Below are 12,919 nucleotides of genomic sequence, written 5' to 3'. Positions count from 1 at the left end.
ATTCCCTGTCTCCTGCCCTGCCGGGGGAGGAGGTGCAGCTGGGAGCAGGGAGGCGTGGGGAAAGCTGCATTTAAGGCTCTGCACTGACTTCTCCTGCTCTTGCTCCGAGTCTTTGGAGTTTTCTGCCAGAAATCTCTCCCCTGCCCCACCCACCCACAGGGCTTGGGGCAGGTTTCCCTTTTCGGGGGAAATCAAAGCGAAGCACTGATGCGCTAACGAGGGGCAGGAGAAGTGAGGCTCCTGGGCTTCCCGCAGAGGCGGAGGCACGGGAGGCGCAGGGCCGGGAAAGCCGTGGCGGGAGGCGGGAGAAGTTTGTTTGTGTGGGCAGCTCAATCCCGGCTCGGCCCGGGCCCGTGCCGGGGCTGTTCCTCATCTCCGGCTTTCCCCTCACGCAGCCCGGGGGCGCCGAGAGCGCGGGGCGAGGCGGGGCCGTGCGCAGAGCCCGCCCCGAGCTCGCTGCCATTGGCCGCCGGTGCCGTCAGTCGCGGTTGCGGCGCGCTGATTGGTGGGAGCGGGGCGCGGCGCGGCCCCGGCGGCGGGCTGAGGGCGGCCGTGGCCGCGCAGCGCCGCCATTGGCCGAGCGGCTGCGCGGGCCCGGCAGCGGCGGCAGCGGCCGGAGCGCGGTGAGGCGGCGGCGGCGGAGCTCGGAGGCGGCCCCGGCGCAGGTGGGAGCCGCGCTGGGCTCTGCAGGGGCTCGGGGCTGGCTGCGGGCGGAGGGGGCGGCAGGGGGCTCCGGCGGCTCGCCGGTGCCGTGTCCGGCCCGTGCCGGCCCCGGGCTGAGGGCGCTGCGGGAGCGGCTGCCCGCGGTCTCCTTCCCGCCGGGGCCGGGCAGGAGCCGCTGCCGGAGCAGCGCTGGCTCGGCCCGGCTGCTGTGGGTAGGACAGAGGGGCTGCCCCGCGGCCGGGAGCGGGCGGGGAAATTCCCGTCGCCGGAGGTTTGTGTGCCCGGAGGAGAGGGAGGAGTCCTGTCAAAGTGACTTTATTGCCGAGCAGGGGCAGAGGCCGTGGGGCATTTGCCGTGCGCTCTCTGCCGTGCTCGTAGTCCGCAGCCTCCTTTTTATCCTCATTTTCCCGGCCGCATCTCCCTCTGCCTTTGCCCACCGGCTGAGTTCCTTGGAAGGTTCCGACTTCCCGATGCGCCTGGAGCCTGTCCTCGTTAATGTGCACCCTCCTTTTGTAGAACAGCCGATATTCATGGCTCTGTTAAGTCTTTGTTCTTCTCCTCGAAGTTCGGGAATGTAGCGGCACTTTGAGCAGCTGTCTGTGTCTATTTGAAACATTTATTGGACCTGATGGTTTCTCCCCTTATCTACAAGTGCCTGGCCCTATCTCCAGGCAGATTCACTCCTTGACTCTGTTTTGTTCTTCCCGGGTCCTCTTTGGTTTTGGGATTATTCTCGGTGCCCTCATTCCCTGTCCTTTTGTAGCCGTTTGTGGATCAGGAGGCCTGGCTGCCACCTGCGTGCCCTGGCTCAGCTGCTGGATGAGCTGCACTGCCAAGGTGTGGAGCATGGTAAAAAGATGAGAGTTGCTGCAGCACAGAAGAGGAGAAGCAGCATTCGTTTGACCCCTGGTCTGCTGGGGAGCCGGGGAACCGTGTCCCATTCCCATCCTTTCCATGTTTGGACCAATACATAAAGTGCTCTCCTATTTCCTTTGTTATCTTTTTTAGCAGTTTTCTCTTGTCATGTCTTTGCCGACTGCAGTTTGAGCCACTTTGTTTCCCCCAGACTCCTGTTTTTTCTGCTCACAGATAATCTGATCCCATCCTTTGGTGAAATGTTGTGTTCCTCATTTTAGTGGCTTGGTCGGCAGGAAGGTCAGGAGCTGGAGCTGTCTGGTTGGTTCTTATTCCGAGGATAGCTTGTAATCTAATGATGCCATTGAAATGATAAATTGTTTCTCTGTGTCCTGATATTAATTGATTCGGGTCCCAGGGGCTGGTCCATGGTGTTGTAGGATTTGTTCTGATGGTCCTTTAATTCTTTTGCCCATTTTTGTGTGTTCCCTCCATCCGGGGCTGTGTCAATTGATTGCTTTTTTCTAATTACATTATCAAATAGTTGAATTCCAACTGATTTCCTTGAACTTGTTATAGCAAAATCCCCAGTGCTCTGATACACCCTGTACAGCACAGACAGTGACAGCAGATGTTGGAGTGGGCAGAGGGATGATCCCCCCCTTATTTTAGTGAAGTTTTCCCAACATTCTCCATTTGCTGTTTCCCTTTGCAGCTTCAGCCGTTTCTGTTGCAGAGTCAGAGATCCTCAGCATGGGCTCTGCCTTCAGCTGTGCAGATTCCATCTGTGCAAGCAGGCAGAGCTTGGGGTGAGGGGCAGAGGGAATCAGCCAATTCCTGCCTCAGGCAAGAAGAGCCAGGTACATTGTCCCCACTTTGCCCCAGCAGTGTTAATTTGCATTTCTGAAGTTCCTTCTGGGTGCCTGGAATGCAGCTTCTCTTCCAGAGGAGCTTCAGCAGCCTCACATGTGCCCCCCCCACAACCTGCTGCTTTTTTTTTTTCCCCTTCAAATGATCCATTTAATATTTGTGACATAAAGGGTGACCTTTAAATCTCTTCTATTTTTGTGAAGTACAGCCTAAAGGTGAATGTTGAAAAACCCAGAAAAAAATTTTTGTATCTCTTACAGAAACATACTCAAACAATTCCAAGGCAATTCAGTTCTTTTCTACTTCTCCTTGGAGTAAAAATTCATTTTCACATCTCTGACCCAAACCTAACCGGCAATATAGAAGAGGGATTATTAGAAAAATATACTCTAATTCTCTAAACTTTGCATTGGAACTGCAGGAAAAAGAAAAACTCCACCAATAGGTTTAGTGTTAGAGTCAAGGCATTCCTTGATTCTGGCCAGGATGTGCAACAGAAATCATTCCATCCCCACACAGCCCGGGTGTGCAAAGAAAATTGTTCCATGACATGTGGGTTTTAGTCTATTTTTCCCAAACTGGATACAGTCTAAATGCATTGGTTTAATGTTCTGTAGTTTCGAGTTGTGCAGTTTTTAGTATTTGGTTTCCTGTTGGACCCAGATTTCTTTGCTTGTGCTGTTAATGAGGTGGGAAGTGCTGGATTTCCTTCTCAGCCTTTTGCAGACCAGGTGTCTGCAGCCCTGCCGGGGGCAGTGTCTGGGGTAGGTGTTGGTTGCTGTTTGCTGCTGGGGTTGATGTTTTGCTGCTGGTCGTTATCTTTGTGGGTATCTTTTGGGCCATTCCCAGTGTGTTGAGATGTTAAACTCATCTCCACTGAGTGGTGTAACATCCCTTAACAAAACCTTTAACATTTGTTTCCCCAAGGCCAAGGCAAAGCATGCCTGAGTAGAGAAATCAAAGGTTAACAATGTTCAAGTCTATGAGCTGGTCTATTTTCCATGGATGCAGTGGCAGGCAGGGCAGTGTGTGAGTGTGAGTGAGAGCCAGAGTGGAATTGTCCCGGTGTCTCCCCAGCAGCTGTGGCAGTGCAGGCCCAGCGAGCACTGAAGCTGCAGCAGTGGCAGCAAGGGCTGGCCCCGGTGGCTGGAGCTGCCCAAGGAGGGTGGCCAGGCCGAGGATTTCAGCAGAGGAGGTGTGGGCAGGCCCAGGGCCTTGCCCCGCTGTGGAGCCCTGGCTGCTGCTGCGCTGCCTTCAGTGCAGGCTCAGGGGGGCCTCCCATCCTCCTGCTGCAGGCGGGAAGTGCAAATCTCCGGGGCTGCAGAGACCTGGAGCCCAGGCTGAGGGGTCCCCCCGTGTTCAGCTGTGCTGGCGGCTGTTTCTGGCCTCGGGGCCCCTTGGCATGGCCCACGCCACTTGGCCACCAGTGGTGCTGCTTTGCACTCCTTAGGCAGAGCCCATGTCCTGCTTGGATGTTGGCAGCAGCAAAGTGCCAAGGCAGGCTCTGTGCCAGCCCAGCTTCCTGGGGGAGAGATTGCACCAGAGACAGGATTCTGGCCACAGACTGCTTTAAATGTGCATCCCTTATCTCCACCCTGCACTAGGTGGAGAATTCCCAGGGTAAGGAATTCCTGAGATCAATTGCAAGGGGAAATAATTGAATATCTGCCTTGGGTCTGGCTCTTCTTCTTGCCCAAGCCAATGGCAAAAGCCGTACCCATGGCATCTTGGTTTCTATCCCCAGCTTCCAAAGGTGTTTCTTTCTTTCCCCATTCATTTTTTGTACTCAGCCTGAGCTGTGGGGGTGCCAAGGGTTCTGGAGGTCCCACTGTATTCCTAAAGCTGCCATAACCCCCTGGAGGATCTTTCCTGTCAAATGAGTTCTGCTCTCTGAGTCTGTTGCTTCCACAATCCCTTTTATTGGAATTATGTCTTATAAAAATACCTTAATAAGTGATCCAGTGGTTGCTGAGCAATCAGAATTGCTTTTGCCCCACTGTTAGGTGAGATGGTGTCACCAGAAGATATTGAAGCCTTCCTGCTCAGGGCATTTCAGTGCCAGGCTCTTACAAGCACACACAGCTGTGCTGGTTGAGCTGACCATGGGGGGTAACCTGTGCTTTGTCTGATTCCCTTTCCTCAATAACAGCTTGTCTTGGAACTCTTTTCCCTTCTGCTGCCCTTGAAGAGCCATCCACAAAGACATTTTCTGCCTCAGGCCAGGCAATGTCTCCTGAATCTCCCCCAGGCTGGGTCTGGAGCTGTGTCACTTGAATGCAGTGCTGGGTTTCTTCCCAGCCCCTCTGTGGGCTGTTCAAACAGGAGGCTGGGTTAAACCCTTCCCCTGTGCTCAGTTCTGAATCCTCCTGTGCCACTGCACAAGTTTCACACTGTAATAACCGAGCACTGCTCATCCGTTGCGAGGCTCTTTTGGTTATCAAAGCTTGAACTTGATGGCAGACTGGAACAATTGGAGATCCTGTTGTCAACAGGTTTTGGGCCTCGGTTCCCGGTGAAGCTGTGGCTGCACAATTCTGCAGACATGAGGCCACTTTGGCCACTGGGTGAAACATTTTGGCCCAAGAATTCCTTTGGCATGGCCCTGTTGAACATTCACCTGCAATTCCAATTTCTTTTCTGAGTCTGGAAGAGCCCCAGCTGAGACATCAATATTTTTGGTTCTTCATTTTCCCAAGTTTTGCTCACTTTCTCCTGTCCATACCACAGCATGGAGGCTGTGTGATGTTAAAAATTCCTACAATGTCCTGGCTGGGAAGAGAATCCTCAATCCGGGCTGTGTAATTCCCTGTTAATCCTCAGTATTGTCTCAGCTCCTTTTTGGTCCTGGGAAATGTTACTTCTGAGATTGCCCAGACTCTCTCTGGGTCAATCTACCCAGAATCTTCAGTCCCAGTGTTTACCAAATATTTAACCTCTTTCTGCATCATTAGCACTTCTTTTTCAGATACTCAAAAGGTATTTTTTAGATTGCAAATTGAGCTATTTCACAGGGGCTTTGTCTGCCACTTCTCCTTGTCCTCCTCATTGGAGCCATCTGATTCCCTGACTGGCAGGATAGGAGTGCTGTAGGGAGACATCCCTGGCTCCAAGAGCCCTGCCTTTAGCAGGGACTCCATACCAGGCTGTGAGCCCTTCCTTCCCTCCCCTGGAACAGGGTGTTGCTTTTAGACACCACTTGTCCTGGTTGCTTCCAAGTAATGTGGAGAGGCTCCACATCAAATTTTCCCCCTGGGGGTGCCCACACCTCTGGGTTCCCTTCAGCACAGGCCTTGCCAGACATTTGACACAAAGGTACAGCAGCAGTAGCCTCTGTATCACCTTTTACAATATTAAAATGCCACCATCAAATTCCTTCCTGGTTCATAAAAATGACAGTAGGAAGAGAAATAAATTAGTTTATTTCAAACCTATCCCTCACAGCTCCTAATAGTGATTAAACAAATGATACCAGCTCAGCTTTCGCATCTATTCCCTTAATAATTAAACATTCCTTTACAATTTTCCCCCCTTAGGTGTAAGATTCAGAGTGGATGGAGAGGCCCCTGTGTCCATCAGGAGAGGCCTCCTCTGGATGCAGACCCAGCCTGAATGTTCTGCAGGGCTCCAGTGTGGTGGGTCCCCGGTGGGATGGGAGCTCAGAGAGCCCTGACAATCCATGTCCATGCAGGGGTGGACTTGCTGCTGCTGAGGGTGCTGCTGTCTGTGCTTGCAGTGTCCTTGTGGGCTGCAGCTGGAGCCCTGACTCCTTCCCAGGGGCTGTTTGGGTGGGCTCTGCCCTGGCCAGGAGGGCAATGCCTCTGCCAGGTGCTTGTGGCCGACCCCGTCATGCCCTGGGTGCTGGGGCCCCCTTGGGCCCTGGGGTTGATCCCTCAGGGGCTGTGGGAACTCTGCCATGGCCTTTGCCTTCAGCTTGGCCTTTTGCTCATCCCTTCTTGCCTTCAGCTGCTGTGCCTTTGTGCCCAAGTGCTGCAGGGCTTCTTGTTCCACTCCTGCAGCCCCTGTCACTGCCTGTGGGTGCTCATCCTCTGAGAGCTGCTGAGCTTTCTGCAAAACCTTTCCTTTCTGCAGGGACCCAAAGCAAATCCTGAACAGCAAATCCTGATCCTTCCATGTGCACTCTGCATTTCCCAGCTGTTCCTTTGTTTTCCCCGTTGTGCTCAGGGTCCCTGCCCAGCCCGTGTGGCAGAGCCGGTGCCTGTCCTGCCGCAGTGTCCAAAGGCGGCCCCCCCGGCGGGCAGGGCCGGCAGCTCCCCGGGGCCGGGCAGCGGCCGGGGCGTCCCGCAGCCTCCTGGGGGCCGGGGGCCACTGCCGGCCCTGCCCGGGGCTGGTGGGGTCAGGCAGCGCCCGGCGCTGAGCCCCGGCTGCCCCACAGCCCCGGCCCGGCCCCGCAGCTCCCCACAGGCCCCAGCCCGTGCTCCCGGTGCCGCACCTCTGCGCCCGGTGCTGCCGCTGCCAGCGGAGAGAAACCCCTGGCATCCTGACCTTCTTCTTCTCCTCTCCTGGAAACCGGGGATGGAAAGGATCTGGATCAGCTGGCAAATTGTGAGGATAAAACAGTGCTGGAAAACAAAACAATCCAGAGTATTTTTCTCTTCCTCCTCTTTCCTCATCCTTTTTCTTACCACACAGATTCCTCCTGCTGCTTCTTGCCTGAACAATATTGCTGCACTCTCCTTCACCCAATCCCTTCCCAGCACACCAACATCATCCATCCCCTGTTGTCCAAATCCCTTCTCCACTTCCCTTGTTGCCTCCCTGGGTGTCCATGTCCTTAATTACCTCTGGGGGAATGTGTAAACTACCTCAACATTCTCCCAAGGGACCCTTCAGAGACATTTTGGGATCATCATCCCTTTGGCCAGGACCCCTCCCTGGCTTTCCCTTTTCTCCCCTCCATGGGTGCCCTGCCATGTTCACTCCCCGAGGATCCCAGGGCACTCACTGATGAGATTTTCAGTGCTCTCTCCCTGCTGACTCTTCACAGACCCCCCTGATGTGTCACTCGTCTGTCTCCTGGTCACTCCCGGGTCCCCAATCAATCCCCGGTGCCGCCGCCATCCAAGGGAGGCGATCACCCAAAGTGGGTGAGGCACCTTCAGCTGCACTCCCTGCCCGCCGCCCCGGAGGGTGGAAGGAATTCGGGATGAACCCCAGGGTGTGTGGAAAAATAGACATCAGCAGAGGATTCTGTCCACAAAGCAGACAGAGGAGTCCTGTGAAAGTAATTTCATTCTTAAAAATGGGAGAGGCCAAGGGACATTCCCCATGGGATCTCTCCAATTGTTGGAGGACACAGTCTCTTTTTCATCTGAACTTTCCTGGCCACATCTCCCTCTGCTTTCCCCACTGGCTGAAGTTCTTGAGAGCTACAGACTTCTCAGTCCACCTACTAGATACCCACCTTGATATGTTCCCTGCTGTTATATAGGAAATTATATTTATGGCTCTGTTAAGTCTTTGTTGTTGTTCTTCTGGAAGTTCGTGAATTGTGCAGGACCTTGGCTGAGCAGCAGTTTGTGTCATCAATTGATAACATTTTCTGAAACTGATGGTGTCTCCTGTCATTTCCTTATGTACAGGTTCCTGGCCGTATCTCCGGGCAGCTTCAGAGCATCTGTTTGTAAAGACACTTTCTTGTTGTTCCTTTCGTGGGTTCCCCGTTTGTGGGACATCCCCCCTGGAGCAGGGTGTCCCCTCTGTGCTGCAGCCCCAGGGCTCGGGCAGAGCTCAGCCAATCAGAGCCCGCGGCGCTGATGACTCACCAGTTGCCAGGCAGACTCGCAGCTCCCCGCGTTCCCCACCTGGACCCACCTGCGCCCCCCCCTCGGCCCCATGGCCCCGCGAGGGGAATTTGGGGAGGTGGGAGTGGGGCAGCGCCAAGGCCGGGCCCCCCCGCGCTGTCCTGGCGGGAGCGGCTGCAGTGGGGACCGAGTGCGGGCGGGAGCGGCCGAGAGCCCAGCGCTGCCCCAGCCCGACCTGCCCCAGCTCCATCCCTGCCCCTGCGCTGGGATGCTGTGGGTGTGGGGGGAAGAGGGAGCCGGCAGTGGGTGCTGGGCCTGGGGGCAGGAGGAGAAGGGAAGGAGAAGCAGGCTTGAGGAACAGAATGGTCAAACGGTGCAGGTGGCAGGAGAGGGTGGGATTGTGCAGGAGAAGGAGGAATAGCAGGAGGAAGAGGAATCTGAGGAAGAGGAGAGACAGAGGAGGAGGAGGAGCAGAAAGAGGAAGCAGCAGAAGGTTCCACCCCTCCCTGTGTCTGCAGCCTCCCCCCAGCCCCAGGAGTGCTGCTCCCCCCACATGCAGCAGGTGACTGTGGAGGGGGATCCACAATTTTCACGGGGTGAATCTTGGTGTTTCTGAGCTTTCTTGGGCTAAATGTTGCTGCTTTGGTTTTATGTGGCAGCTGAATCTTTATGTTTTGGAGGAGGTTTTTCCTGAGCTGTGATGTTTAGGGAGTTTTTGTTCTGTGTCTTGAAGTTTGCAGGATTTTTGGGCTGAATCTTGGTGTTTTGTGTCTTAAGAAACCTTGCTTTCCCTGGGGTTTCTTATAGACACAAGATTCCCAATAACTTCCTCCTTGGGCAAGGAGGAATCTCCAGTCCAAGATGCTCTCCTCTTGTTTTTTCCCCAAACCAGGATTTGACATTACCAGGGCGTGCCTGATGGAGGAGGAAAAGCCCCGGAGATGCTGCAGGAGGAGGAGCTGCAAACCCAGCCCAGGGAGCTGCAGGGAGGAAAGAGCCCCCCTGAGCCAGGAAGGCGAGCGGAGATCCAGGCGGAGCTCGGAGCTGGTGGAGAAGCCTCATGGCAGGGAGAAGCCCCACAAGTGCTTGGAATGTGGGAAGGATTTCAGCCGGAGCTCCAGACTGGTCTGTCATCAGAGGATCCACACTGGGGAGAGGCCCTACGAGTGTGGGGAGTGTGGGAAGAGGTTTAGGACCACTGCCAATCTCCTCGTACATGAGCGGATTCACACAGAGGAGACGCCCTACCGCTGCCCCGACTGTGGGAAGGGCTTCAAGCAAAACTCCAACCTCACTATGCACCGGCGCATCCACACCGGGGAGAGGCCCTACGAGTGTGGGAAGTGTCAGAAGAGTTTCATACACATGTCTGGCCTGATCGAGCACCAGGTGATCCACACTGGGGAACGGCCCTACGAGTGCTTGGAATGTGGGAAGAGCTTTGGGTGGAGCTCTGCCCTGAGAACACACCAGCGGATCCACACTGGGGAACGGCCCTACGAGTGTCCCCAGTGTGGGAAGAGGTTTCAGACCAGCTCCAGTGTCCTCAGACATGAGCGGATTCACACAGAGGAGAGGCCCTACCGCTGCCCCGACTGCGGGAAGGGCTTCAAGCGAAACTGCCACCTCACCATGCACCAGCGCATCCACACCGGGGAGAGGCCCTACGAGTGTGGGAAGTGTGGGAAGAGCTTCTCCACGAGCTCAAACTTGACCACACACCAACGGAGGCACCACTAAGGGAAGCCCTGTGAGTGCCCTGAGTGAGGAAAGAGCTTGGAGTGAGGGAAGAGAGTGAGGGAAGAGCTCAGTGTTACCAGGTGATGTGATGTCATGAAGAATGTGTACCCAATGGGAAATTGTTACCAAAAACAGAGCCCTCTATAAGCCCCATACAAGTCAATCCCTGTATAAACACCTGGTAGACGCAATAAAATTGGCTTTGGTCTAAACTCGTATGTCTCCGTCTGGATGATCCCCAGTGACTCCCGTTGGGCAGAGCCCTGGTGCCCCCGTATGGGGAATAAAACAGAGAGTAAAGCAATGGAGCTGATAAAGGGGCTTGATACCTGAGGTCTGACTGAGCAGAAACTGTATTAGACACAGACACACTTGAAGTCTCCCTGGGCAAGAAGTGACCAGAAAAAATGCTGTGAGACTTTGTGATAAGATAAATGTTCCCAGGTTACTGGATGTCACCAAGAATGTGTATCCAATGGGAAATTGTTACCAAAAACAGAGCCCTCTATAAGCACCATACAAGTCAATCCCTGTATAAACACCTGGTACACTTAATAAAATTGGCTTTGTTCTAAACTCGGATGTCCCCGTCTCTCCATGGTGGATAACCCTGTTGTGGGTGATCCCTGTTGGGTGGGGGAAGGTGCTGGAGGGATTTCTTTCCCTTCTCCTGGTGCTGCCGTGGTTTGGTTGGTAATAAATTCCCTCCCTGTGCCCAGGCTGGGTCTGTTGTCCCCGTGCCGGTGCTCGGGGCGGGATCTCTCCCGTTCCTTCTCTGCACTGCCGGGCCTCTCCTCAGCCAATGAGAGAACGCGGTGGAGAAGAGTCAGCCAATGAGAGCGAGCGGGGCTGATGACTCACCAGTTGCCGGGCAGACCCGCAGCAGGCAGTGTTCCTCACCTGGACCCGCCCTCCCTGCCCAGGGCCGGCCCCGCCGTGGGGTCCCCCCAAGTCCCTCCCCAGTGCCCCCATGAACTGGGCTGGGTTTAACTGGGAAGCTTTACTGGGAACACTGGGAGCAGGGGGCAGGGGCAGAGTGACAGCAGGGCTGGGGGACACTCAATCCCCCCAAAATCAGCGTGGGGATAGAGCCGGGGGGGTGTCCTGGCTGGGCCCGAGGCCACAGGGAGGGGCTGCGGCCGCCGGCGGCTCAGGAGCTCTGTGGGCAGATGTCATGGTTTGACACTGGGAACAGAGCAAAGCAGGCCCAAGCTTAATAATAGAAAAAAACTTTATTAAACTACTACTACTAAAGAAAAGAGAAAACTAAAGAACGGGAAAAAAAAACACACAAAGATCAAATGAAAACCTTGCAAAACATTCCTTCCCCCACCACCCAACTCCAACAAACCACAGTGAGACACAATCTGGACCCCAATCAGGTTTCCACCCTCCAAACAACCGATACTCAGTCTATCGAGGGAACAGAGTCTCTCCTGTGCCACAGACTCCCCCAAGAAACACAGCTCCACATCCTGTGCTTCCATGTCACACATGGCACCGCCCGGAGAAAAAGTTTGCCATGGTGACCCTTCTCCTTTCCATGCACAGTGCTCTCACCACCAATGCATGGATGGACAGACTGCTTTTAGGATTTTTCCTTTCAAGGATGCCCTGCCAAGAGGGGAGAAAAACAACAGTTCAGTTTTCATTGTTTGGGACCACAGTCCCCTCCATTTTCCCCTGGGGCCGAGGGCTCAAGAACAGAGATCTTCTCTTCTCTTTCCTTTCCAGGACTAGGAGGCGCCACCACAAACCCCCTAACTTTTTCTCTGTTCACTCCAATTTTGTCTTTTTCCCAGCTGAAGCAGGTCTCTTGACTCACTGGCATCCTCCCAAAACACAGTCTCTCTCAGAGGAGAAGATTGGTTCAGGTTGTGGCTAACACGGAAAAGTCCAGCCAAAAGCCACTCCTTGTCCCCCTCCCATCCAGAATTCCTCCTTCCAACATCACAGGGTCCAAGGTGTCCCTCTTCCTCTCTTTCAAACCGAGGAGGGGAAGGAAAAATTCACAAGCTTTCATTTCTCAAGGAAGGGTTAAAAGTCCGAACTCCCAGGGATGGCCCGATGCCCGGACATCCAGCAACTCCCACACAACTGGGCACCTTGCAGCTTCCCCCGCTCCGCTGACTGCCACTGTCTCTATTCTCTCTCCCTGTCGGGAGAGAAACTCTGGGCAGGGGGGAACGGAGACATCCCAGATTTCTTCCACATTTCCATCTGCAGGGGCCAGCCCGGTTCCAGTCCCTCCACCCTTCGGAGTTACCTCCATCAGGCCATGGGGCTTCACCTCTCCCACCCGGCTCGTGGCTGGGCAGGGGAGGTTTGCACTGCACGCTGACCGGAACCAAAGAGAGCGAGTTCCCCTGGGAATTCTGCTTTCAACCCCTCTGTGTTCTCAGAGGCGTGCCTACTTTCAATTGGTCAATATCTAAATTGACCTCTTCCTTCCGGAAAAAATTCTCTTTCCGTGTCAAACCACAACATTCGGGAAAGTCCCGCTTCAGCATTCCTCTGTAAACCCCCTTCTCCCCACCCCTGAGCAGTTCCCATTGGACCTGGCCTCTGGGGTGGTTCTGATGTGCCTTAGCTGAACACTGTCTCTATTGTTTAGACCTTCTCTCTTAATTTTGCTGTATAAAACTGTATCTGGGCAATAGCCCGGGGCCTTTGGTCCCTGCTACCATTCAGGCAATACAATCTCTCTGGACAGCATACCATTGGTTTCTCTTGGTCTCTTTATCTCGAATCCTAGCGGCGACCGAGGCAACGCCGCAGCTCGGACCGTGCTAACCCAGATGCTGCCTGGTAAGCCCAGGGCAGCGGGACCGCGGAAAACCCTGGCCCCGGAGGGGACAGCTAGCCGGAGGGTCCCGGGGGGCCGGGGCAGGGACGGGGGACAGCAGCGAGGAACCCTCAAAAGCAACAAGTGGCAGTCCAAAGAGAAGCAACAAGTGGCGCACCAACGTTGGGCTTTGCATTGGTCTGAGCGAGTGAGGCCCCAGCCGTTGTGGACAGTGCACTGGCTA

General features: G+C 54.8%; 2 protein-coding genes across 2 annotated transcripts in view; one reads left to right on the top strand and one right to left on the bottom strand.

Moving 5' to 3' along the window:
• LOC144247634 (uncharacterized) overlaps positions 1-12,919 on the bottom strand; it is a 748,886-nt gene that overhangs the window by 614,690 nt on the left and 121,277 nt on the right. The window lies entirely within an intron of this gene.
• Positions 599-11,718, top strand: LOC146764251 (uncharacterized). The gene is made up of 2 exons (XM_085565359.1): positions 599-665; positions 9,043-11,718. The coding sequence occupies exon 2, from the start codon at positions 9,069-9,071 to the stop codon at positions 9,888-9,890; it is 822 nt and encodes a 273-aa protein (XP_085421485.1). The 5' UTR covers positions 599-665; positions 9,043-9,068; the 3' UTR covers positions 9,891-11,718.

This window comes from Lonchura striata, chromosome 35 (genome assembly GCF_050655825.1).
Source record: "Lonchura striata isolate lonStrDom1 chromosome 35, ASM5065582v1, whole genome shotgun sequence".
Taxonomy (NCBI): Eukaryota; Metazoa; Chordata; class Aves; order Passeriformes; family Estrildidae; genus Lonchura; species Lonchura striata.
Note: the sequence above shows the minus strand (reverse complement) of the source record. Positions and strands in the feature narration are given on the sequence as shown.

Coding starts and splice junctions, on each gene's coding strand:
- LOC146764251 (XM_085565359.1), top strand. CDS start 9,069: ATGGAGGAGGAAAAGCCCCGGAGATGCTGCAGGAGGAGGAGCTGCAAA.